Source organism: Barbatula barbatula (genome assembly GCF_947034865.1).
Source record: "Barbatula barbatula genome assembly, chromosome: 2".
Lineage (NCBI taxonomy): Eukaryota > Metazoa > Chordata > Actinopteri > Cypriniformes > Nemacheilidae > Barbatula > Barbatula barbatula.
In genome coordinates, this window is record NC_136767.1 from 26,399,130 (window position 1) to 26,422,155 (window position 23,026).

Consider the following 23,026-nt stretch of genomic DNA (forward strand, 5'->3'; position numbering starts at 1 on the left):
TCACGTATGCGCCCGTATAGTGCAAACCCCCTTAATATTTATTGGTCGATTCTCATCCTGACGCGTGTCTGTTTTCTTCTTTTCCTCTGTTCAGAAGTGGCAGGACATCATTAAAGAGGTGAAGTTTTTGGAACAGCTACGGCATCCGAACACCATTGAATACAAAGGCTGCTACTTGAAGGACAACACAGCTTGGGTCCGTACTGCCATATTAAGATAACAATTTTTCTGTAAACCTACTTTACTGTTTATTCCATGACTCCCAGAATTCCCTGGGGCAGCCGTGCATGCTTTTCACTGCTATCTTTTTCTAATTCAGCTTGTGATGGAGTATTGTCTGGGCTCTGCATCAGATTTGTTAGAAGGTGAGTTCACACTCCGCGCTCTATACGCGGCTAATGCACACTCATGCTTTCAAGTATACAAATACAGCACTAAAGCACACATTGGCATGGTAATTGTGAGAGTTGCCTTCATTTATCACATCTTAGACGCATTAGAAAGCCCATTGTGTTTGAATGCCACTACCGTTCTGCCATTGCTTTCATGATGTTGTTTCCTTGGGCCGTTGTCATGGCAACAGGCACGGTTTTAATGATAGACTGTTGGTTTCAATTATCGCTTTGTATGTGCGTAGAAAGCAAAGAAATTCCAGTTCAACTCACCATTATGTCATTGTTTGGGTAATTTCAGCCACATCTGTTTAATTCAGACCTGTTTTGTAATCGTGTTCTTCGTCCTCTCCTGCGAGGCGGATCAGGTACCGAAAAGGTGTCGTGTCAATTCACATAGCATCAGATGACTACTTCACACAGTTGTTTATAATGTGGAATGCCACGTGTGTAACAGCAAAGACGTGTTATTCCTGGACACAGTCTTTGTTTATGTAAAACATTGTACCGTCATCAACACATCTGTTTGTTTCTTTGACCAGTTCACAAGAAGCCGCTGCAAGAGGTTGAAATTGCTGCCATTACCCATGGTGCCTTGCTAGGACTGGCTTACCTACATTCCCATAACATGATCCACAGGTGAGTGGTCACCTCACAGATATCCGTTTACTCTCTGTCGGCTTTCTCACCAGGTGGGAGCGCATGACAGATGAATCTTCAACCTTAACTGCTTTACTTTTGTATTTTATACATACAGTAGTGGCCAAAAAGTGATTTCTGAGGAAATATTTGTACAGTATTTGCTTTTAATAATATCCTCTCAGTTTAGATTCAAAATATATGGTTTATGATACAAAACAGGTAAACAAACAAAGGTTTTAAGGAATTTATTGGACAAAAATATTGGACTAAAAGGCAAACCAAAGCATATCAGGGAGTATGTCTTATCATGAAATGAAGCATATTTCGACTACAATTGTATCTGTTACTAACCTTTTTGGATCTGTGGTTTGTGGTCATTTATGCCATTCTTCTGGGTGTTAGTGCATGTGTTGTTTTTGACCTTTTTTTGCCAAACTACCTTATAAATTCTCAAAGCCGAGTTTCAGTTTACACTTACAGCACAACACATCAAAAATATTTTTTTAACATTGTATTTTAATACAAAACATCATCAGTATTTTAGACATCGGTTTTGGCCACGACTGTATATGTTTGTCAGTGTACATGCATACAGCATGACTTTCATATTTTTTGTCAGCTTTTACTAGTATACTGCGTATGCATATGGCAGCTCTTTTTATTTACAATCGATGATTCTACTTTTATCCATGTCTTTATATAAACTTATATAACTTAACTCGACTCATTGTATTTAAGTACATGAAATACAGTCCCTCTACTCTGTGTGATCCTATAGAGATGTGAAGGCTGGTAATATTCTGCTGACAGAACCCGGTCAGGTCAAGCTGGCTGATTTTGGATCTGCTTCCATCGCCTCACCTGCCAACTCCTTTGTGGGAACTCCCTATTGGTCAGTAACGTTTAACCTGTTAAGAAGATATCACATTTGGCTGAAGCAGGGTTAATACAAGTGCTGTTTGTGTTTCTAACGCAGGATGGCTCCAGAAGTGATTTTAGCCATGGATGAGGGTCAGTATGAAGGGAAGGTGGACGTCTGGTCGCTAGGGATCACCTGCATTGAGCTGGGTCAGCTTCAAGAAATGTTCTGTTTTCATATGTCTATTGTGTCTTTTTGTCTACAGTTTACTCAGAGGAAGTATGAGAATCAAATTCGCTTAATAGGACTAGGTTTTATAATCCCACTATTTCAGCACAGTTGAATTGCTCAATAGGACATTTCCCATGCCTTATGCAGGGGGAAGCAGTCAAGAATATGAACAGAGGAAAGGTGGTCTGAGGTTCCACTGGTTCGTCGGGTAGGCATCCTCTTTCCTTGCCATTATCAGAGAGACATCTCATGAGTTGTGTGTCCCGTATGGCATAACATAACAAAATATGACCAAAAATCAACGCAACCATAGGCACCAACCCGTTGGCTAAGGCTGTTATAGCCCCACTGGCTCCGTTAATGCAAGCTCAGTGCCCCTGGTCCCATATGGCATAATAATACTCCACACAACATCATTTTATTACATGGCACTTGGCAGCCCATAGTGCATCCATCCGTTTCAACCACAGCCAGTGGCTGCTTCTCTCAGCGACAGTGGCAAGTTCATTGGGCCTGTCCTCCGATCCCCACTTTCTTAAGCAGCCTTGTATTGGAATTGGAAACAAAGCCCATGCAGCCCACTTCCACCGGGAACAATTTCGCTGTCCATCCCCGATCTTCAGCCTCCACTGCCAAGTTGGCATGCCGAAGATTCTTTCTTTCAAATGCTTCGTTAATGGCCTCTTCCCAAGATACAGTCAACTCAACTATGAGGACTGTCCTACTGGAGCTGGACCACAGAACCATGTCCAGCCGCAGGTTGGTCACTGCAATTTCCAAGGGGAAAGTAAGTCTGTGGTTTAAATCAACTTGTATTTCCCAATCCCTCGCTCTACTCAGCAGGCCTGAATCTGGGGTTACAGCCTTTGCCGCGGTTTCTGTCCCTCCCGAATAAAGGGTTGCCTTTTTTGCGAGTTAGCCTTGGCGTTTTGGGGGATGGCATTTGCAGCCACTCTCTTGGTCTCTACTGCTGCAGCCAAGCAATTTAGTACTTGGTTGTGGTGCCACGTGTATCTTCCTGTGTCAAGTTCTTCTTACAACCCACAAGAATATGTTCGAGGTTTGCTAGAGCCGCACATAGGTGGCAGGCTGGATCCTGTCCAAACCAAACTTGCAGATTTGTTGGCGAGGGCAGCACATCACATGTAGCTCTTATGATAAATATAGAATAAGTATGTACTGCACCTTCTATGGTTAAGAGCAAGCTTTAAAATTACACCAGTACACAGGTTATTACACTGGAAGTGCAAAAACAAAGCAATTTATCTTGAATTTGCATCAGAAAGCTTGTTTTGTAGCACAGGGTAGATAGTGTTAGTCCAAAAACCATGCATACTTAAAAACTCCAACAAAATTTAGTAAACCGTGCACCTTTGATATACTTTGATACATTTCAGCAGTTCATCAACAAATCGGATGACTACTTTGCACTACTTAACTGCTTTAACATTTAAAAACTTTTCACATTGATGGTTTTCTCCAAATACAGCTGAACGCAAGCCTCCTCTCTTCAACATGAACGCCATGAGTGCCTTGTACCACATCGCCCAAAACGACTCTCCCACCTTACAGTCCAATGAGTGGTGAGTATCCATCTACACAATCACACCACCTCTACACAACCAGCCAGCAACACTACAGCGATCGACTCACTCATATAGATATATATGTTTATATAATCCTACTCATCAAATATTCTCTGTCGACCACGCGCTTCAGTCTCCCTTTCACAAACACAGGCACTTTGTTAATGTTGTGTAATAGCCCTGACCCTGCTGCTGATTCTTCACAAAGCCTGAACTCGCTGGCATTATTGCACAAGCAAACGCTCAGTGCCTGGTTGCACTTTGACCTGCAGCAAAGCTAAACTTTATTGGTCTTTCAGGCAGCTTTGCCTGATTGATCTGAGAAAGGTTGGCCAGGTGTACCAGAATATTATTGACTGTAAACTTTTAAAGTTACTTTAGCATTCTCCGATATAGTTTACTGCATTTACATTTTGCACTTGTGATATCAAGGGAGATTAAATGTATGTGCATGTATGTATATGCAGCGCTGGAAAAAAATAATTTTCAGTTTTGATGAATTTACTTTTTATAGGTGTGTGTTTAGGTCAAATTATCATTTCTGTTTCATTCTATAAACTACTAACTATATTTCTCCCAAATTTCAAACAAAGATACTGTTTCTATTTGTATTTACTTGCAGACAATGAAAACTGGAAAAACAGGTGAAAATAACAGAAAAGATGCTCTTTATTTTTTAAGACCTCAAATACTGCATAAAAAAGTACAAAATAACAGCAATATTTGTACATGTTTTTAGGAAAAGTTCAGTTTCAGTTCAGTTTTATGTGATAACCTTGATTTTTATCACAGCTTTTGTGTGTTTTGTCATGCTGTCACTCTTTTAGCATTGCTGTTGGATGACTTTGTCACTCCTGAGGTTTCATTTTGTTGAAATTCAACAGACACTGGACTGGAATAGCCACAATACATCTAGAAATTCTGATTAAATGAGTATTTGGAATAGTCTCTTGTTTTTTCAGTGGCTTTATATTTGGCACCGTTCCTTTTATTATTATATACAGTATAATATTAAGTAAACAAAAAATTGACCATTTTATGTGTGCATGTTGTTCCAAAGCGCAAAGTTTGTATTTTTATCTAAATGTATTAACTTGCATCATCGAGGCCCATTGTAAAAATAATTTAAAATGATTTATTTTATCGAAATCAATTCAATCGCTTTCCAGTGGGTTGTTTTAAATGCATTTCCTGTTTTATTTGACATGTGGGTTCTGTATGTGGATAACAAATAGTTACAATGAGTAACTGTTGTATCATTTTGCAAAGGTCGGATGCATTCCGGAGTTTCGTTGACTACTGCCTATTAAAGATTCCTCAGGACAGACCCTCCTCAGCAGAGCTCCTGCGGGTGAGTAATCTCATACACATGATGTTCATGTCACGTATAAAATCCCTCACAAACACTGCTTCCTGGTGCCCACACACTTCTGTCATATAGTTTTCTCACTTTGAGTCACGTTCACTAACACTCTGTAAACACACAAGGCTGTGGGAAGTCAACATGATTGTGTAATACTCACACAGGTTATATTAATGCTGACAGATGCTAAAGTCTTAGTCTTACTTGCCGGGCTGTTAGGCCGGAAACATGCAGTACTTTGCACAATATGAAAACGAGTGAATGAATGCTTTATTCTTCATTTAAATCTAATATGTCATTAACACGTTAGCATGTGTGTATTTTAACAAAATATCTTTTTTACTGTATTTATTTTGTTAGATTCTATCTCTATTTCTGTATTACTTAAAAGTATTTATAAGTCAAGTCAGCTTTATTTATATAGCGCTTTTTACAATTTTCATTGTTACAAAGCAGCTGTACAAGAAAACATTGACTATACGTAAAACATAAAAGGTTATGGGAGTCAAAACACAGGTCAAATATCAGACACACAATAAATTCCTATATGCAGTGTAAATTAAAAAGACTATCAAATTCTAGCAGCCCCCCCGGCCAGGCAAACAGTGCAAAACAGTATGCAAACGGTGCAGCGAGGAACCCAAAAACTCCATTGGAGGAGAAAAAAACCTCAGAGGGAAACCACGCCTAACCAGGGGATTCCAGTTCCCCTCTGGCAAAAACTGCTGCCTCTGCACAAGCTCGACAGTGCTTGCATAACAAGGCAAAATAAAAAAAGTTAGATTTAAAATTATCATAATAATCTAATAGCGACTGAAGCTTTGTAGAGTCGCCACGTCCTTCGTCCAGGATTTGTCAGGTCTGGGAATGGAGCGCCCTGCCCGCTCCGGTAACCTTGGAACAATGAGACAAGACTGGCTGAGAGTAGAGTACTGTTCTGCACTCTTTGATGCAACAAATGCATCAGTTGTTATTGGAAGTATCCCTGGTTCCCGTTGATCTAACTAGTGTAGCCTAGATCTTTGAAATATATATATATTATGATAGTCTAGTGTATGCAAGATTAAAAAGATGCGTCTTTAGTCTAGATTTAAACTGACAGAGTGTGTCTGCCTCCCGGACAGTGCAGGGAAGACTGTTCCAAAGTTTAGGCGCTAGATAGGAAAAGGATCTGCCGCCTGCACTTGATTTTGAAATTCTAGGTATTACCAACTGACCTGACACCTGAGAGCGAAGTGCACGTGATGGACTATAATACGTTAGAAGTTCTCTCAAGTAGTGAGGAGCTAAACCATGCAAGGCTTTCTAGGTAATAAGCAAGATTTTAAAGTTTAAACATTTATAATGTTCCAGTGTTGTTTTATCCAAAGGAAATATCTAATAAATTCTTACAACAAGACAAAAGTCATGCTAAGCAAGTTAAAGTAAGGAAATATTTCAAAATATCTGCCGTTCATCAGTTCTTCACCCTCTTGTCATTCCAAACCTGTATGACTTGCTTTCTTCTGCAGAACACAAAAGAAGATATTTTGAAGAACGTTGGTATCGAGACAACACTGACCCACATTGACTACCAGTGTTTGAACACAGATGTTTCTCAAAGTATCTTCTTTTGTGTTTCATATAGAGGCTTTGAACGACACGAGGGTGACCAACTGACGACGGGAGATCTATCAGCTCAAAAGCTCATAACACCGGCTTCATAGCTACATTCACGCACTTAGCCACTCCCCTGTTCAGTTGGTGGGCTGACTTCCTCTTGCCATATCAGTACTTCCTGTTCTCTTAACAGTGGGTTCCTTACTCATCCGTCCCTGCTGACTCACACGCACACACATTTTCATTTCAACAGCCAAGCGCTCAACCCACAGAGCGTGTCACTCTGCCGTTTTTTATTTGCTCACTTCCTGTGCCAGCAACATCCTTAGAGGGTTAATAGAAGCCGGAGAAATTTTTTCATTGTGCATCTAAAGGAACTAATATAACCATGACTTTCTCTCAACTGAATCAGTGGGGCTGTAGGTGGACATATTGCCTGCACGGTGACTAATGTTCGTGATATCGTGGTCGGAGGCGTGTGGATTTATATCATCACCAAAATAAATGTAGCTGTACAGTTGGGATGTGGGTAATTATTGGCTTCGGGGTGTCGTTCTGAATAAGTGATTGTTAGGGATTGTGTTTGTTTGTGTTTGCAGTCTGGAAGGGGCTGTTTGTGTGGGTGCGCGGTACAGGTTCCGCTTGATCTCGTTGGTGGACAGAGGTAATCCTATTTAGCTCTAAGAGCTTTGTATCACGCCAGGAACAAACTACACAGTGCCTTTTAACACCCTTAGACCTGGCAGATTGGAAACATGGTTTTCTTTTGGCGGCCCAAATCTAGAAGGAATACGTCCCGACCCACTTTTTGCTCTTCTGTTCCTTCCTAATGCACCAAGACTGTCCTTCCAAGCTTCTTAAAATGAAAAAGAGGTCACTAATCTCAGAGTTTAGCATTTAAAGATATGCCCATCATTTTCTTAATCTCACATGTGTTCTTAATCCACCTCCTGTCTTGATCTACGAGGTTGTATCGATAGAGAATGTCCTGTCAGTCGTGATCTTACAGTTGGAACTGGCTGTCTGCAAGGTTTCAGATTATGTAATTTCCTCCATTTCAAGAGGATAATCCTGTAGATTAGTTTCCTCCCGTGCCGGTTGGTCACAGATGTCTGTTTAGAGTGGCAAACGCTTATCGTGTTATCAGCAGAAAGCCCAACGGCAACCATCTATCTGAGCCTAAAGGGATGGTTCACCCGAAAATGAAAATTCCATCATCGTTTTCTCACCCTCTTTTTGTTGTCTCTAACCGGTGTGACTTTCTTTCTTCTGCAGAATAGGAAAGATGATATTCTGAAGAATGTTTGTAATTGAATGGTTTGGACACAAAACCAATGCAAGTCATTGGTTAGCGTCGTGGTTTGGTTGCCCACATTCTTCAAAATATATTCTGCGAAGGAAGTCATATTGGTATGAAATGATAAGAGGGTGAATAATGAAGACAGAATTTTCATTTTTGGGTGAACTATCACTTAAATGGTTGTACGGCTTGTCTGCTTTCAAAATGTGTAAGGCTTTAGAGAACACGGTTCACGTCGTGTGAATGTATTTGCCAAAAAATTTCCACTCTTTTCCCAATGACTTTCAGTTATATATAAACTCCAGTTGGGTAATGGAAAGAACTGCACCAATACCAATTCATTTTCAAAGAGTTTGGGATTGCGGTTGGCGGCAAACAACTGCGGGGGAACCGGATAACGTGCACACACACGGGGGCTTGTTCTCGAACCCGTTCTCTGTTTTCACGGAGGACGTGAGATCAAGTCCTTATTTTTTGCCTAGAATGTCAAAAAAACCCTCTCCATCTGCCATATGTCCACTCATGGCCACAGTACGCATGAGCACCCTCTAGTGAGTGAGGGACAAGCATGAAATGACGTAATTCAGAGCACATTCAGAGCAAGCCTTGAAACTGAATTAATTGCATAGCAGTTGAATTGCATCATGCAGAGCAATCCCCCAATGTTTCTCCTGAAATAGATGTTTTCATGAAATGAATGAGTCTCTTCGTTCGTCTAAGACAAATATACACATTCCACTCAAAGTGCATTCAATAAAGATCTTAATAAAATATGAAGCAATAGTTGATGAAGATGTTTGAGCACTAAAGATGTTTTCACATGTGATTGCCACTTGTTCCTGTTTTTGCCTCGATCTTGTAAACGTGCTTTAAAATGCAAAACCGCTGTACTTTATTTCACAATACCCCGTTTGTCTGTCTCCAGCACGACTTTGTAAGGAGAGAACGTCCTCTGCGGGTCCTGATCGATCTCATCCAGAGGACGAAGGATGCGGTCAGAGAGCTGGACAACCTGCAGTACCGTAAAATGAAGAAAATTCTCTACCAAGAGAAACACAACAGCCCGATGGGGGGGTCACAGGAGGAGGAGGAGGTGGGTACAGGAGGTGAAGGCCCCTGTGAGAGTCTGTCGTCCACACATGCTGGTTTCTGTATTACAATCATCATAAAACTCGCAATGATTCAGGCTTTACACACACACACACACACAATGACAGCTTGACAACACACTTGTGTAAATATTTGATCTGTGTAGCACACTCTTGCCATACTTACTTTGATGTTAACATACAGTAATTTGATTCTGATGCACTCAGATTGACAGACTGAAACGAAATCTGTTTAGACTAAAGGGACAGGGCTATACAACAGGCACGGAAGGTATTGGACTAAACTGTACTACACTTTATGCTATACAGAATGATATACTGTATACTATACAGTATATATCCGTACTATAAACTATATTGTAATATACAGTATTCAGATCTCTACTCTGTGATATACCTGTATACTGCACTGACCATATACTGTACATTTACATTCATATGCTGTACACACATATACCCTACATTTACTGTATACTTCACCGACTAACCTAAACTGTACTACACTGAATTATATACTTTAGAAATCTACACACAATGTATTCAGGCTTTACACACTATATTATACAATACTATATAATATTCTATACTGAAGTACAATGAATACAAACCTATAAACTTGCATATATCTTGAATGCTAGACACAAAACCATAAACTATTCTCAACTATAAAGAACTTTATACTGTGTACTACACAGAGCTCTAGTATACTTTATAAAGGTCTGTATTCAGTGTAGTTCAATATTGTACACTACACTGAACTATATACTGTACTGAACTAAACTACATAAAGAAATATTTGCTATATACGAACTGAACCACACGAAAGGTGTACAGAAATATACTTCGAAGATTAGAATAACTATAAACTAGGAGTATTATCTTGTCTATACTAAAATACACTGATCGTATAAAAAAACAACATAGTGTATACTATACTTGTTCCACACAAGTTAAACAGACCTACAGTACATAATTTAAATTTAATATAAATAGAGGGTCATTTGGTAATGGTGTGAATATTGTTGTTCAAAAGATATCTTTATTTTCAGGCACTACAAGTAGCCTAGTGAAGTGTTTAATAATAATAATAATAATAATCAACTGTTGAATAAATATTGATTGTTGGAGAATTATGTGTGTGTGTATAGGATGGAGATCAGGCGCGCTGTAAGATGAACAGTTTGGGCAGTAATCACTCCATCCCCAGCACTTCTGTGAGCACAGGCAGTCAGAGCAGCAGCGTCAACAGCCTGCAGGAGGTGCCAGATGACTCCTGCTCGGAGCTCCACCATGACTACGACAGCACCCTAGAGTCTTCCACACAACAAAAGAAGGTTTGAGACACGCTCCGTTACTCTCCCCATCCGATACTGTGCTTCTCGACTGCTTGGGGCCTAGATCTTACATTAGAAATCTAACAAAGTACCAAAAAAAATGATTATACAAAATTAGAGTTCCATGTTGGCAGCAGCCAAGAATTCAAAGCGCACAACCAAAATTGAGAAAATAGGACCTCAAAGTGTTTAAGAACCACAGGTCTAGGAGGTCATCATCTTTGCAATGTATTGCATTTGTTTGTTGAATGCTCGTCATACTTACTTCGATGGAACATATGTAGTCCAGTCGACTTTTTTTCCCCTCTCTCGCCCTTTCTTAAAGGGATACTTCACCCAGCTTCGTCATTTACTCACCTTTGAGTTGTTCCAAATCTGTATATATGTCTTTGTTCTGATGAACACAGAGAAAGATATTTTGAAGAATGCTTATAACCAAACAGACCTTGCCCCCATTGACTCCCATTGTAGGAAAAATGACTTGAACACAAAAGAAGACATTTTGAAGAATGTAGAACCGCAAACAGTTCTGGGGCACTTTTGAATACCATTGTCATCTTTCCTACTATTGCTGTCAATTGAGGGCAAAATCTGTCTGGTTACATGCGTTCTTCATAATCTTTCTCCGTGTTCATCAGAACAAAGACATTTATACAGATTCGGAATAACAGTAAACGATGACAGAATTAAAATGTTTAGGTGAAGTATCCCTTTAAGCTATTTAGCTTTACAGCTTGATAACATTTATTGAATACACCGTATATAATTGACTTCAAGATTTCATTGAATGTTATAATGTCCTCTCATAATGTCTAAAAAAGTTCAGAACCCCACGATGTACACTTACTTCGCTGAGATCAGCACACATGACATAAAAACAAATATTTGCGGACGATTTTAAGTGTATTTAAAGATGTAGTGTGTCATTTCTGCAGCACTCGCATTAAAGCAATAGAAAAATAACGCTTGATGACCCGCTTGTTTGCCATTGGTTCTCAAACAGCAATGGCGTGAGTATAACAGTCGCTCAGATCAACAATTATTAAATAAGCAATAATTTGATTGACCTCAAGCATATCCATTGATAACACAGTTCATTCTGCATATTAAACAGGGCTGTGATAAAGAGCCTTAAATGCCAACACCCCTACAACGCATTTTATTTTCAAAAAGCCTCCGTAATGAAATGCTTGATGTTGAATATGACCGATCTTTTAAGACCGTGAGGGTGTTAGTATCGAACAGAGGTGTGAGACATCTCAGCTGATGCTACGAGAGAAACATGAAACTCCTCCTGTGGATGTCTCATGAGCTTTGAGCCCGGAGCTATTGTGGTGCTTCTAAATGCGGTTCTGTTATTGGTTTCGTGTGTGCAGAAATGCATGCACGCGTTGGCAACTTGCATGCATTCATTTCCTGGGGTAAAATCGTTTTGATGTCAGTACGAAAATAGTTGTTCATGACAAATGACATGCATGCTGCTTTCCTTTCAATGAAACACCGATGTATGCATTTAAGAATAGTTATGTAGCTCTTCTTTTGCAATGACAGTTTATATTAACTTATGGCTGTCAAGCTTGAATAAAGAAGAATTATTAGGGGTTTCATGTGCACATTTCTTCATTTTTGTCCCATGAACGATAATACAGGTTCTGGATCACACAACACTTGTAATGGAGTAAACTATCCAGTGTGTTCTCCAGCGTTGACTTGAAATCATTTTTAACTTGTTTTTAATTCTCTGTTTTTTCTCAGGATCATCAGTACATACGGGACGACCTTCCACATCGGGACCCCCACTCGGACCTGCGACCCTCCTCGTCGGACCGAGCCCAGGCTCACAACTATAAAAACCGCGAGCGCTTCGCCACCATCAAATCCGCCTCGCTGGTGAGGAAAAGAATGATTTCATCCCTATTTCATCCACCCTGTCATCCTCTAACCCCCCCCACGTCTCTTTCTTTCATTCTTGGCTGTAAGACACTCAGCGGTCATTTGAGCTCTCTGTTTCTCTCTCTCTCTCTCCCGGCGGTCTCCTCGTTCTCTTCTTCCTGTTTAACTGCCTCTTTATTCTGGGGAGCAAAAAAAACTGGCCCCACTTTCTCCTTCACTCTCACGTCTGTTGTCAAGGCAACGTGATTCAGTCAATTGCCAGCTGCAGTCGTAGCACGAGTCATTGGTGTTGTTGTAGTCTACTACTATTTGATAATGTCGGATAATCCACAAGCCGTAAAGTGTCAGAAATATGACATCTGCCTTTACAGAATGACATAAGGCTACGAAGCATTCGCTTTGTGTGATGATTTCATTTTGCAATTACAAGACACTTGTGATACAACCACATTCACACTAATTGGTGTGTATGGGGATCACGAGCAGGCATTGTAGTCGATCACAGTGTGCTTGTTTTAAAGATGATGTCACCTGTTTGGGGCTAAATTTGATGGAGCGTGAGCGCCCTCTAGGGCCAGACAAGCGTTGTGGACGTTGTCTGACAGTGCAGACGATCATTTTTCATTCATTGTTCACTTCAGCTGTGTTTTGGGGAAGGGTTTTGGGGAAGGGGCATGGCAAGACTAACTTTCAAAATCAGAGTTGTTTTCTCATTTGTGGTTGGCGGAATCAAATTGATGATTTTATTAGATGTATCTGGATTTTTTGTGTCGAACGACATTCAAGAAGAAGGGATGATGGGAAAGAGTCTCTCTTTGTGTTCGGTATGAAACGGCAGGGAGGAGGGGTGAGGTGTAGAGAGGACGTGAGAGAGGGGGAAAACATTGATAAGGAAGACATATTTCATAATTTAATCTTTAAATAAAAGTCAAATAAAAAAATATTGGCATAAACAAATAGGTGAGCCTTAGAGGCATCTTAGGTGGTGTAATATACCCAAGTTGTACGAACGAGATTCAAAATGGCTGTAAATATAAAATTCTATCTGACGGAGATTAGTCTTATTTTCTTTTCGCTTTTGACAGCTATTTAATTTTGTTTCTTGATCACGTTTTTGCACTCTTTAGCTGCGTTCCAAATAAAGTGTGTTACCTTGCTGTGTCTAGTTTCTACATTATTGGCCCAATATCATGTCCAAGGGGCGTATTTGTACAATATTTGCTCGTAACTCGGGTTGTATAAAATCATGAAAGTATGAGATGTAAAAAAGTACATAATTTTTCATCCGCCGTTCACAAAGGAGTTTGACTTCAGTATGAGATGTACAAAGTATTTCGTTCAAAAATGGAAATTCTGTCATTTTATATCATTTTAAAACTGTATGACTTTCTTCTGCAGAACTCAAAACAAACATTTTGAAGAACATTGGTAACTGAATGATGGCGTTGCCCATTGACGTAATTTTGTGTCTATACAATAGAATTCAATGGGTACAGCCATCGTTCAGTTACTAATGTTCTTCAAAATATTTTCTTTTGCGTTCTTCAGAAGAAAAATGTAAAAAAATGCCAAGAATTTGAGAAGAAGATGAATGAAATTTTATTTTTGTGTGAATTATACGTTTAAGCTTTTAAGGTATTTATTGGCCATAAGGATTTGGCAAAAAGGCAAACTATACAGCAGATCGGGGTTTGATGAAAAATAGAATAAATTATAATAGAAAAACATGAATCACAGGAAATAACAGATAAGGGAAATACATACATTGACTTTAGTTTAAGATTTTGTAGTCATTCTCCTGGCTAATGCTTTATGACGGTGCTGCATGCTATATTTCAACAAAGTCTCCTTAAATTCTTCTCAAAGCCGAGCTTCAGTTTACACTCCTCTTACAACTATGCATACAAAAACTTAAATAAAAAAGAAATATTTTGGAAACACTTCAGTTAACAATCATTTAATGCATTAGCTGACATGAAATAACAACGAACAATACTTCATCTACAGCATTTATTCATCTTTGTTCATATTCATTTCAGCATTTACTAATACATGTTTAAAATCAAACATTCTAACTGTTATCATTTGTCAATGCACAATGACACAAACAACTGTATTGACATTGATTTATCTTTATTAATGCTGTTAGTTTGTTAGTTAATGCATATACGAAGGCTTAGAATACCTTATTTTAAATAAATACATATAATGTTACCCATATACATTAACATTACATTAAGTCATTTAGCAGACGCTTTTATCCAAAGCGACTCAGGCAAGAATAAGCGACTTGTCATAAAACTGCAATAGTACAATAGGTGCTAATACAAAGTTACTAGTTTCAACAATATGTATCATTTTTTACTGACACGCCATAGCACACATTTACAGTTTATCTGTCAACTACCCACATACAGACACATAAGGTTTATAAACAGACAGTAAACTTGCAGTGCGCTAAAAAGTGTTTAGTTATTGAATAGCATATTTATGGTTATCATAGTTTTGCAACAATTCCTGCAGTTACTACGCTAGTAACATGCTAGACATGCTGTTACCATTTATATAAATATAAACGTCAAATTAAATGTTCACTTGCCACCAGAGCTTGTTATCTAGCCCTATCACATGCCCGTTTGGTGTGGCCGATGTGGGCATTTGGACAGAACGCGATTTGGAAATTGTGGATACAGTGGGGCTACTGATTCGGGCGATTAGGAAATGTCCCCCTTCAACATGCGCCTCATGTGACCGGCCTACTAAACGCTGCTTATCCCGCGTGCAGGGCCAGGCCTCTACTGAGGACCTCTTTCATTCCCAGCGCACCTGCGAGGAGAGAGGAGAGCAGTGTTCAGCCTCTTTCTGTATCTCTCTCTCTCTTTCTCTCCGTGGGTTTTGAGCGAGTGCTTTTGGGGGATGTAGTGCAGGCGACTCTCAATGTTCTCACGGGTGGTTAACTTCGCCAACATGTTTGGCTTGAGGAGTTCAGGTGGGAGTTACGAGAAACTCAACGAACAGTTTGATCTGGACACGCCTTTTTTTCAGGTTTGTTCGGGGGTTCAGACGGAAAGGGGGGTGGGATTTCGTCTTTCGTTTGTTTGCATATCAACAACAATAATGCCTCTGTGAACCTTTCAGAGCTAGAGTGAATTGATGCAATGTTCATCTTTATAACCGTCACAACTTTGTTTCGTATATTCCCTTTACAAACTTCTCAAACGTTTCTCATCACCCTCACTTAACCTTAGCCTTTTCGGTCCATCCAGGTGACACGTCAGATCCATGAGCACGAGCAGGAAAATGAGCTCCGGGAGCAGATGTCGGGATACAAGCGCATGCGACGGCAGCACCAGAAGCAGCTCATCGCTCTGGAGAACAAGCTGAAAGCGGAGATGGACGAGCACCGACTGAAGCTCCAGAAAGAGCTGGAGACCCACGCCAACAATGCCTTCATCGAGCTGGAGAAACTGGCCAAGAAACACGCCATTCAGACGGACAAAGAAGTGGGTGATCTTTCTATTTCTGCTCGATTCATAATCGAACGAGGGAACGTTCTCACAGTTCATGCTGTAATAAGTTACTAGCCAATCTAAGTACCCTGAACTTTGGCTTGTGGCTTAGTGCTGTATTTTTTTGCTAGGGATTAAGGCATCTGCTTAAAAATTTATGTTCATGTAAATGAGCAACTTTGATCAAATGTTGAAAAAAATGAGAATTCGGATTATTATAAAAAAAAATAGCTCCAGTTGTGAATATTAATCCACACATGCTAAAACTCATGATCCACGAAAGCCAGGATGTGAAACACCTGTTAGGCTATGTTCACATTTGACCTTTTTTTGACAAGAAAAAGTTGGCACCTTTATTTTGTATAAAAAAGAGCTCACAGCATTGTGGTTACATATAGCAGCCGTCAATGTTCACAGACAGCATTTTTGCAAAAAGGCAGCTCAGAGGGACAGGCTTCATAGGCAGCGTAACGAAATTCTTTTTTAAAACTACAATACGAATTTCTCGCTAGAAATGCGATCAAAACGTATTTAAAAGGAAAACTAAATTTGCATTAATACAAAGCTATGCACCAATATGTGGTTATGTGGTATCATTTTGTGGTATCATTTTGGCTGCCATTAGAATTTTGTTTAGGTTGATCCTGCTCGACCAATCACCTTCATCGCATGTTGTTATGAAAATGATACACGATACTGGCTTGTCATCAACTTTTCTCAACTTGAACGGACGCACTGGCTTTTAAAAAAGCGCTCAGGCCTTCTGTGCAAACGTATACCGGATTGATCCGATAAGCGATGCCGAAAGGGGACCTAGTAACATTAACGGGATCGGTCCGTGAAAATGCCCTGTGTCAACAAAAGTTAGAAAAAATGCCGTAAAAGCTGTGTGGCGATGACACACATCTATAATAAATGTAAGTAATTTATCACACTATAAGTAATTTTGGTTCGTTAGAAAAATATTTTTAGTTTTTGATTTACTATTTGTCTTAAGCTAAATCATGGATGCTTGATTTAGTCCCACCTGACTTAAGGTCAAATGCGAGAATCTGCTTCCTTAGAATTTGAAATTACTTTTATTAAAACGAAAATACACAGAACAATAAACTTGATCGCTTACCAACCTGTAAAACACGGCTGTGTGCACCTTCCGTGCTCGTGCTGCGCACAACGTTTCTGTTCAGACACCGTTAACAGACTAATTCCAGACTTTCACCCGAACATTTGTGCTCCACAAAAACATTGGTAACAATTTGGTTTTCATAGCATTATGTGCAATAGGCTTTATTAACGGGATTTTCATGCGATCTGCGTGAGCTTATTCCGAAATGCTTACAAAATCTAAAGGCTAAAATACTTTTCTCAGACTTTGTTTTAAAGAACACTATATCATATTACTGAAACATTTTATTATACGGTGCCTTTTGTGGCTATTTTTTATTTCGCAGCATTCCGTTATACGTTTTCATTAAAGCTGTGTAGATTTGCACCTAACAAGCCTGAGCAATTTGCTTTTATTTGCTTTCATATTACATTTTATACGTATTTTGTGTTTAGCTTAAACTCGTTGGGCTATAGCCTACCTTGCGTTCTTGTGCCTCATTCCTGTTCGTTGTTCTGCATTTACCCATAAAAAATATAAATAAAGTTTGTTTTAACATTTTCGTTCATATATGCCACAGAATAATAACCAAAAATAGAGAGATTATTTAGGCCTATTTAGCACGAAATAATGGAAGGCAGTAGTGATAACAAATTGCGCTTTTTATTAGTATATTACGCCATGTGTCTTTACGGGACCTTCACCGGGTGTGTGAACGCTCGCACAGATTCCAGAAAATCACTGGCACTGTGAATGAACAAAATCTTAAGATCCCGGGACAATTTCCTGGACACATTTTCTGTATATTTTCCAGGATCTCTGTGTGAAAAGGGCTTAAAACAGATGCTAGCATCTTAAAAAAAAAGAAGTCAAATGTGAACAGCCTTATCCTACAGTAGCTTCTGTATCACTGCTAAACACCTATAGCAGACACTTGTTAACCCGTCTGGTTTTCTTCTTAAATGGAAACGGATCGCTTAAATCTGGTAAAGAATGTTTGTTGGATTATGTACTTTTAAAATGTCTTTGAAGCATTGAGATGATTATAAAGGTGATGATGTACTGTATTGTGCCTAAAGCACATCGTACACAACAGCATTCATACTACAATATGCTTTTCCATATTGCATGATAAACAAACAATACACTTATTATTCATGGCATGGTTCTTGATCACCATGCTAGGCTTTAATGGACTAGTTTGATGCACTTATGTATTTTTGTTGTTATAATTGCTTCCAATGTTTCCTCATCTGTAAGTCGCTTTGGATAAAAGCGTCTGCCAAATGACTAAATGTCAATGTAAATGTGATCATGTTGTGTTTTTACTGTGCAAGTATTAATACTAACAGTCATATATTCTTAGTAGTTATCAGTGTATTGATGCCCGTGCGTGTTGTTCAGATGAAAACACTGTCGGCGGATGAGAAGAAGTTCCAGCAGCAGATTATGGCCCAGCAGAAGAAAGAGCTCACCACCTTTCTGGATAACCAGAAGAAACAGTACAAACTGTGCAAGGAGAAAATCAAAGAGGTTCCCTTACGCCTCTTATCATTTTTTAAGAAAGAGGATAGTTCACCCTGAAATAATATATAATATAATAATATAATCATATATTTATCCTCACATTGTTCAAAACATGTATGCGATGGTTTCTGCAGAGGAAAGTCATACAGGTTTGAATGACATGAGGGTGAGTAAATGAGAAAAATAAAAAATTTTGGCCAAACTATCCTTTTAATGCATGTTCCCAGCTTTATTGTAAAATTTGTCTGTTTGTTTTTAGTCTTGTATCAGAATATACAGTATTGAGTTTCGCAATTTAATGAATTACGGATTAATAGATTATTCTTGTTTGTAATCTTTTTAACTCGTCATCACAATGTAACGCGATATATGTACTTTTACAATCTGGGCGTCATCGTCTATGCAAAAAGAACTTGCTTTTTTTTAAGTCTTATTCGAGTTGTATCTGTTTATGTCTCTGTCCAGGAAATGAGTGAAGACCACAGTACACCTAAGAAAGAGAAACAGGAAAGGCTGTCCAAGCACAAGGAGAACATCCAGCACTCTCAGGCGGAAGAAGAGGCTCAGCTTCTGGGTCAACAGAGGTCTTTCTATGACAGAAACTGCAGAGCCTTCAAACGCAAAATCATGGTCAAGAGACACGAGTTCGAGCAGGAGCAGTTACGAGAGGTGCGCATCAGTCAGAAAATGGATATTGTATGGTGCTGTAGTGTTCAAATTGTATTAAATCGGAAAAATGTCATATTTTCTCACGGTACACGACCCGTTTCAATTAATCTGATTTGAAAATAAGAAACACAGCAATGTGCTAATCTCCTAATCAGGCACTTTAATCTGCAGGGAGCATTTGGGGGTTTTAAAATCCTAGTTAGGTTTATGGAGTGTCCAACAACAAGTTCACATACATACACTGTATAAAAACACTTTTATAATTCTTTAATAATAGGCAGTTATTATTACCTTACTTCTTGACTGACTCTCAAATGATTCGTTCGGCGATTCATCCGTCTAATCCCCTCCTTTCTGTCAGCATACTATGATCTGATTTGTCAGATGGTCTAGTCTGATGTGATTGGTCTACCGCGTGCAATGTCGCAAGTGGAACGTAGGCGGGCATTACACGGAGTGACGCAACTCTGACCCGGAACTGAAATTAGGACGACAGACGACTCGTTCGTGCGATTCAGAGTCAATGCCTTTTTTCCCCAAGCCGATAACTTTATTCGTTCACTTTCGGCTTTACAACTTTGCAGACTGCTTACACACACACACACAGCAACATTACACACTAATTTTAAGGACATTGTAATAGTTCCTCTTTAAATGGGTTTAGACCAACATGATTTAAACTAAAACAGGAAGGTAATTTCCTTGATTATTAGTTCACTTGAGGTCATTCCCTTCGTCCTTATGTATGCTATACAGGTATTGCATATACAGGTATCTTTGTATTATGACTTTAAATCCCAAACATAATTCACTATATTTAAATCCCAAACATAATTTATTGAATTTCCGTGTTGCTGTGTGTTTGTAAAAATGATACATGCCTAGAATGCAACCAGTTTGTAGCCACCCAAAACATGCTAGCAACCACAAAGGAAAAAAACATCACAACATGCGTTGACTTGATAATAACACTTCCATTATGGCCATCAGGAGTTGAATAAGAAGAAGACGCAGAAGGAAATGGAACATGCCATGTTGATCAGACAGGACGAGTCGACCCAAGAGCTCGAGCATCGGCAGCTGAAGACCCTACAAAAACTCCGCATGGACCTGATCCGACTGCAGCACCAGACAGAGCTGGAGAACCAGATCGAGTACAACAACCGGCGAGAGCGAGAACTGCACCGGAAACACGTGCTTGAACTACGGCAACAGCCTAAGAACCTCAAGGTACAAACTCTGTGGAAAAATTCAAACAAAATCAAGATTTCTATTTTTTATTGTGTCTGTGAAATTACTACAGATGAAGACAGATTTAGATTATTTCATATTTTGAATCAGAAAAAAAATTCATACTATAAAGTGCTAATACTTTTACACATTGGTACATTCGAACTTATTAAGCTGTTTGCTTCATCATTTCAAACTCCGTATTAAATTGATTTAGCTGAAAGCACCATTCATTTTTGTTAAGCCCTCCTGTGGCTCAACAGCTCAAAATGCCCAGGAAATAAAATGTACAGATTAATAAACTATGATTAACCCGATAAACTAGTAATGAATAAATACACTGTTTTTTCCTGCAGGCTATGGAGCTCCAGATAAAGAAGCAGTTTCAGGATACGTGTAAAGTCCAGACGAAACAGTACAAGGCCCTGAGGCACCATCAGCTGGAGGTGACCCCCAAAAGTGAGCACAAGACTGTGCTGAAAGCCCTAAAGGACGAGCAGACGCGCAAACTGGCCATCCTGGCCGAGCAGTATGAGCAGAGCATCAATGAGATGATGGCTTCACAAGCCGTGAGTAATTTCTTATCTCTAATGCACTTCATCATCAGAGCCAATAGGAGCATCACGTACAGTACGTTCATTATTTGATTTATTAGGGCTGTCAACTGATTAACGCGATTATTCACATCCAGAATAAAAGTTTGTGTTTATATAATATATGTCGGTTTTATTTATAAACTCATATACATGTAGTTGTATTTATTTTTACTAATAATAAATTTTTTATATAAATGTTTATTCATTTTTATATTTAGTTTTTCTGAAACGTATGCATGTATGTATGTGCTTATAAATACAAAATAAAAACGCACAGTACAAAGACACATTATGTAAACAAAAACTTTTATTCTGGATTTGATTAATCACTATTAATCATTTTCATTTACGAATCTAAATTAATAATAGACAATTTTTTCTTAAGATTTCTGTGGACTAATAGAGAAACTCTACAATAGTGTTTTACTGTAAATTATTTAGGTAAATCGGGTTCGTTTTGTAAATTGGTTTGGATCAAAATTGGTTACATGTAGTCTTCTTTGGAAAAGCTATTGTTTTGGTGAAGCTGCAATCTGTAATGTTGCCTCCACGCTGTCTGGCTTTAAAACATAAAAACATTAAAACTGTTTTATTATCATAGATTGATGTCAAACTGACAACCTGCAAAATCGTACCTAAACTGTCAATTTATAAATGATTGGGTCAAAGACGTTAATATGTCCACATCATAAGAAATGTTCAAAAGTGATTTTATGTCCAAAGGACGCACATTGAATGTAAGTAAAATGTCTACTTAATGGTTTTTGGAGAATAAAATGTCAAACTTTGGTTGAAATTATGTAAAATTGTCATTCAGTGTAACACAAAATATATGTACAAATTCAAACAACATGGTTATTCTGACACGAACATTTTAAAATATAAAAAAATAAGGGAACATATTTCAGTTTATTGTGCTTTTAAATTAGTAAAAACATATTTTTGACAAATGGGAAAAACCTGCAGGATACTTGCAAATAAAAATAAAATAAAATTACAACAAATTAGCATTTGGGTTTGTGTTGTATATATGCCTGACAATGACATTTTAGTGGGCATCTTCTGTAATCCAGGGAAAAAAATCTGTAAAATAAACAACAACAATTTAAAGCAGGATTACACTTTATTTTTGGTTTTTATGTTTAAACCCTTTTTCGTCTTTGACTCCATTATAAACTTACCACCGGGAATCGAGGTTTGGAAATATCATGTACTTTGATGGCTTCCCGTTTGGAATTGCAGTCTCAGTGCAGTGTCTGTATAAGAGGGCCATTGATGGTTAACTGGGACTGTGTTTGTAGTGTCGGCTAACCTGACGTACGCTCGTGTGTGTGATTTGTGTGTAGCTGCGTCTGGATGAGGCTCAGGAGGCAGAGTGCCAGGCTCTGAGACAACAGCTGCAGCAGGAGATGGAGTTGCTCAACGCCTACCAGAGCAAAATCAAGATCCAGACCGAAGCCCAACACGAGCGTGAGCAGCAGAAACTGGAGCAGAAAGTCTCGCTGCGTCGAGCACATCTGGAGCAAAAGGTGCAGTCTTGTTGTTATCCGCTTATGTATCCATACACAGCAAATGAACGGCATAATTTTCACCAATTGCAGTCAACTAAATATCCAATCCAAATTTTCTCATTTTATTTTTCCTCGTATTTAACATTTAGAACACTAAATGTCTTGACTAATAGTAAATTAAGAGTTTATTTGCAAAAACACATTTTTTCTTTACATTTTCAAAAGTCATGTTTCATTGTTGTCTTGTTTTTATTGTCTTTTAATGTGTTGGTTTGGTTAGCAGTATTTTCTTAGTTATTATTACTACAAAACAACCAAACTGCAATTTAATTTGGTATTACTTGGAATGCACCATAACAATATAATTTGTGAAAAATTAGTAATCTGTTTTGCAAATAAACTCTTCAAATAATTGAACCTCACCTTTTTATAAGACCAAAGTAAGGAAAAATGTTATCGCCCAGAGATTGCTCTTATTTTTAGTTGTGCTTCATTTGAGTTTCAATTTGGTCTCAGATGTTTCTCCTAAAATTGCTTGAAAGAAATTAAAACGATTGATAAAATACCTTAT

At 38.7% G+C, this 23,026-nt stretch overlaps 1 protein-coding gene across 3 annotated transcripts in view; it reads left to right on the forward strand.

The window, feature by feature from the left end:
- Positions 1-23,026, forward strand: part of taok3a (TAO kinase 3a) — a 54,958-nt gene that overhangs the window by 30,806 nt on the left and 1,126 nt on the right. For all 3 annotated transcript variants that reach the window (XM_079484959.1, XM_079484958.1, XM_079484960.1), the window contains exons 4-19: positions 95-196; positions 320-365; positions 935-1,031; positions 1,813-1,926; positions 2,011-2,102; positions 3,614-3,707; positions 4,980-5,061; positions 8,898-9,065; positions 10,230-10,415; positions 12,171-12,305; positions 15,575-15,811; positions 18,327-18,455; positions 18,915-19,118; positions 20,109-20,348; positions 20,705-20,917; positions 22,291-22,473. In XM_079484959.1, the coding sequence (XP_079341085.1) occupies positions 95-196; positions 320-365; positions 935-1,031; positions 1,813-1,926; positions 2,011-2,102; positions 3,614-3,707; positions 4,980-5,061; positions 8,898-9,065; positions 10,230-10,415; positions 12,171-12,305; positions 15,575-15,811; positions 18,327-18,455; positions 18,915-19,118; positions 20,109-20,348; positions 20,705-20,917; positions 22,291-22,473 (2,322 nt within the window). The remainder of the gene's footprint in view (positions 1-94; positions 197-319; positions 366-934; positions 1,032-1,812; positions 1,927-2,010; positions 2,103-3,613; positions 3,708-4,979; positions 5,062-8,897; positions 9,066-10,229; positions 10,416-12,170; positions 12,306-15,574; positions 15,812-18,326; positions 18,456-18,914; positions 19,119-20,108; positions 20,349-20,704; positions 20,918-22,290; positions 22,474-23,026) is intronic.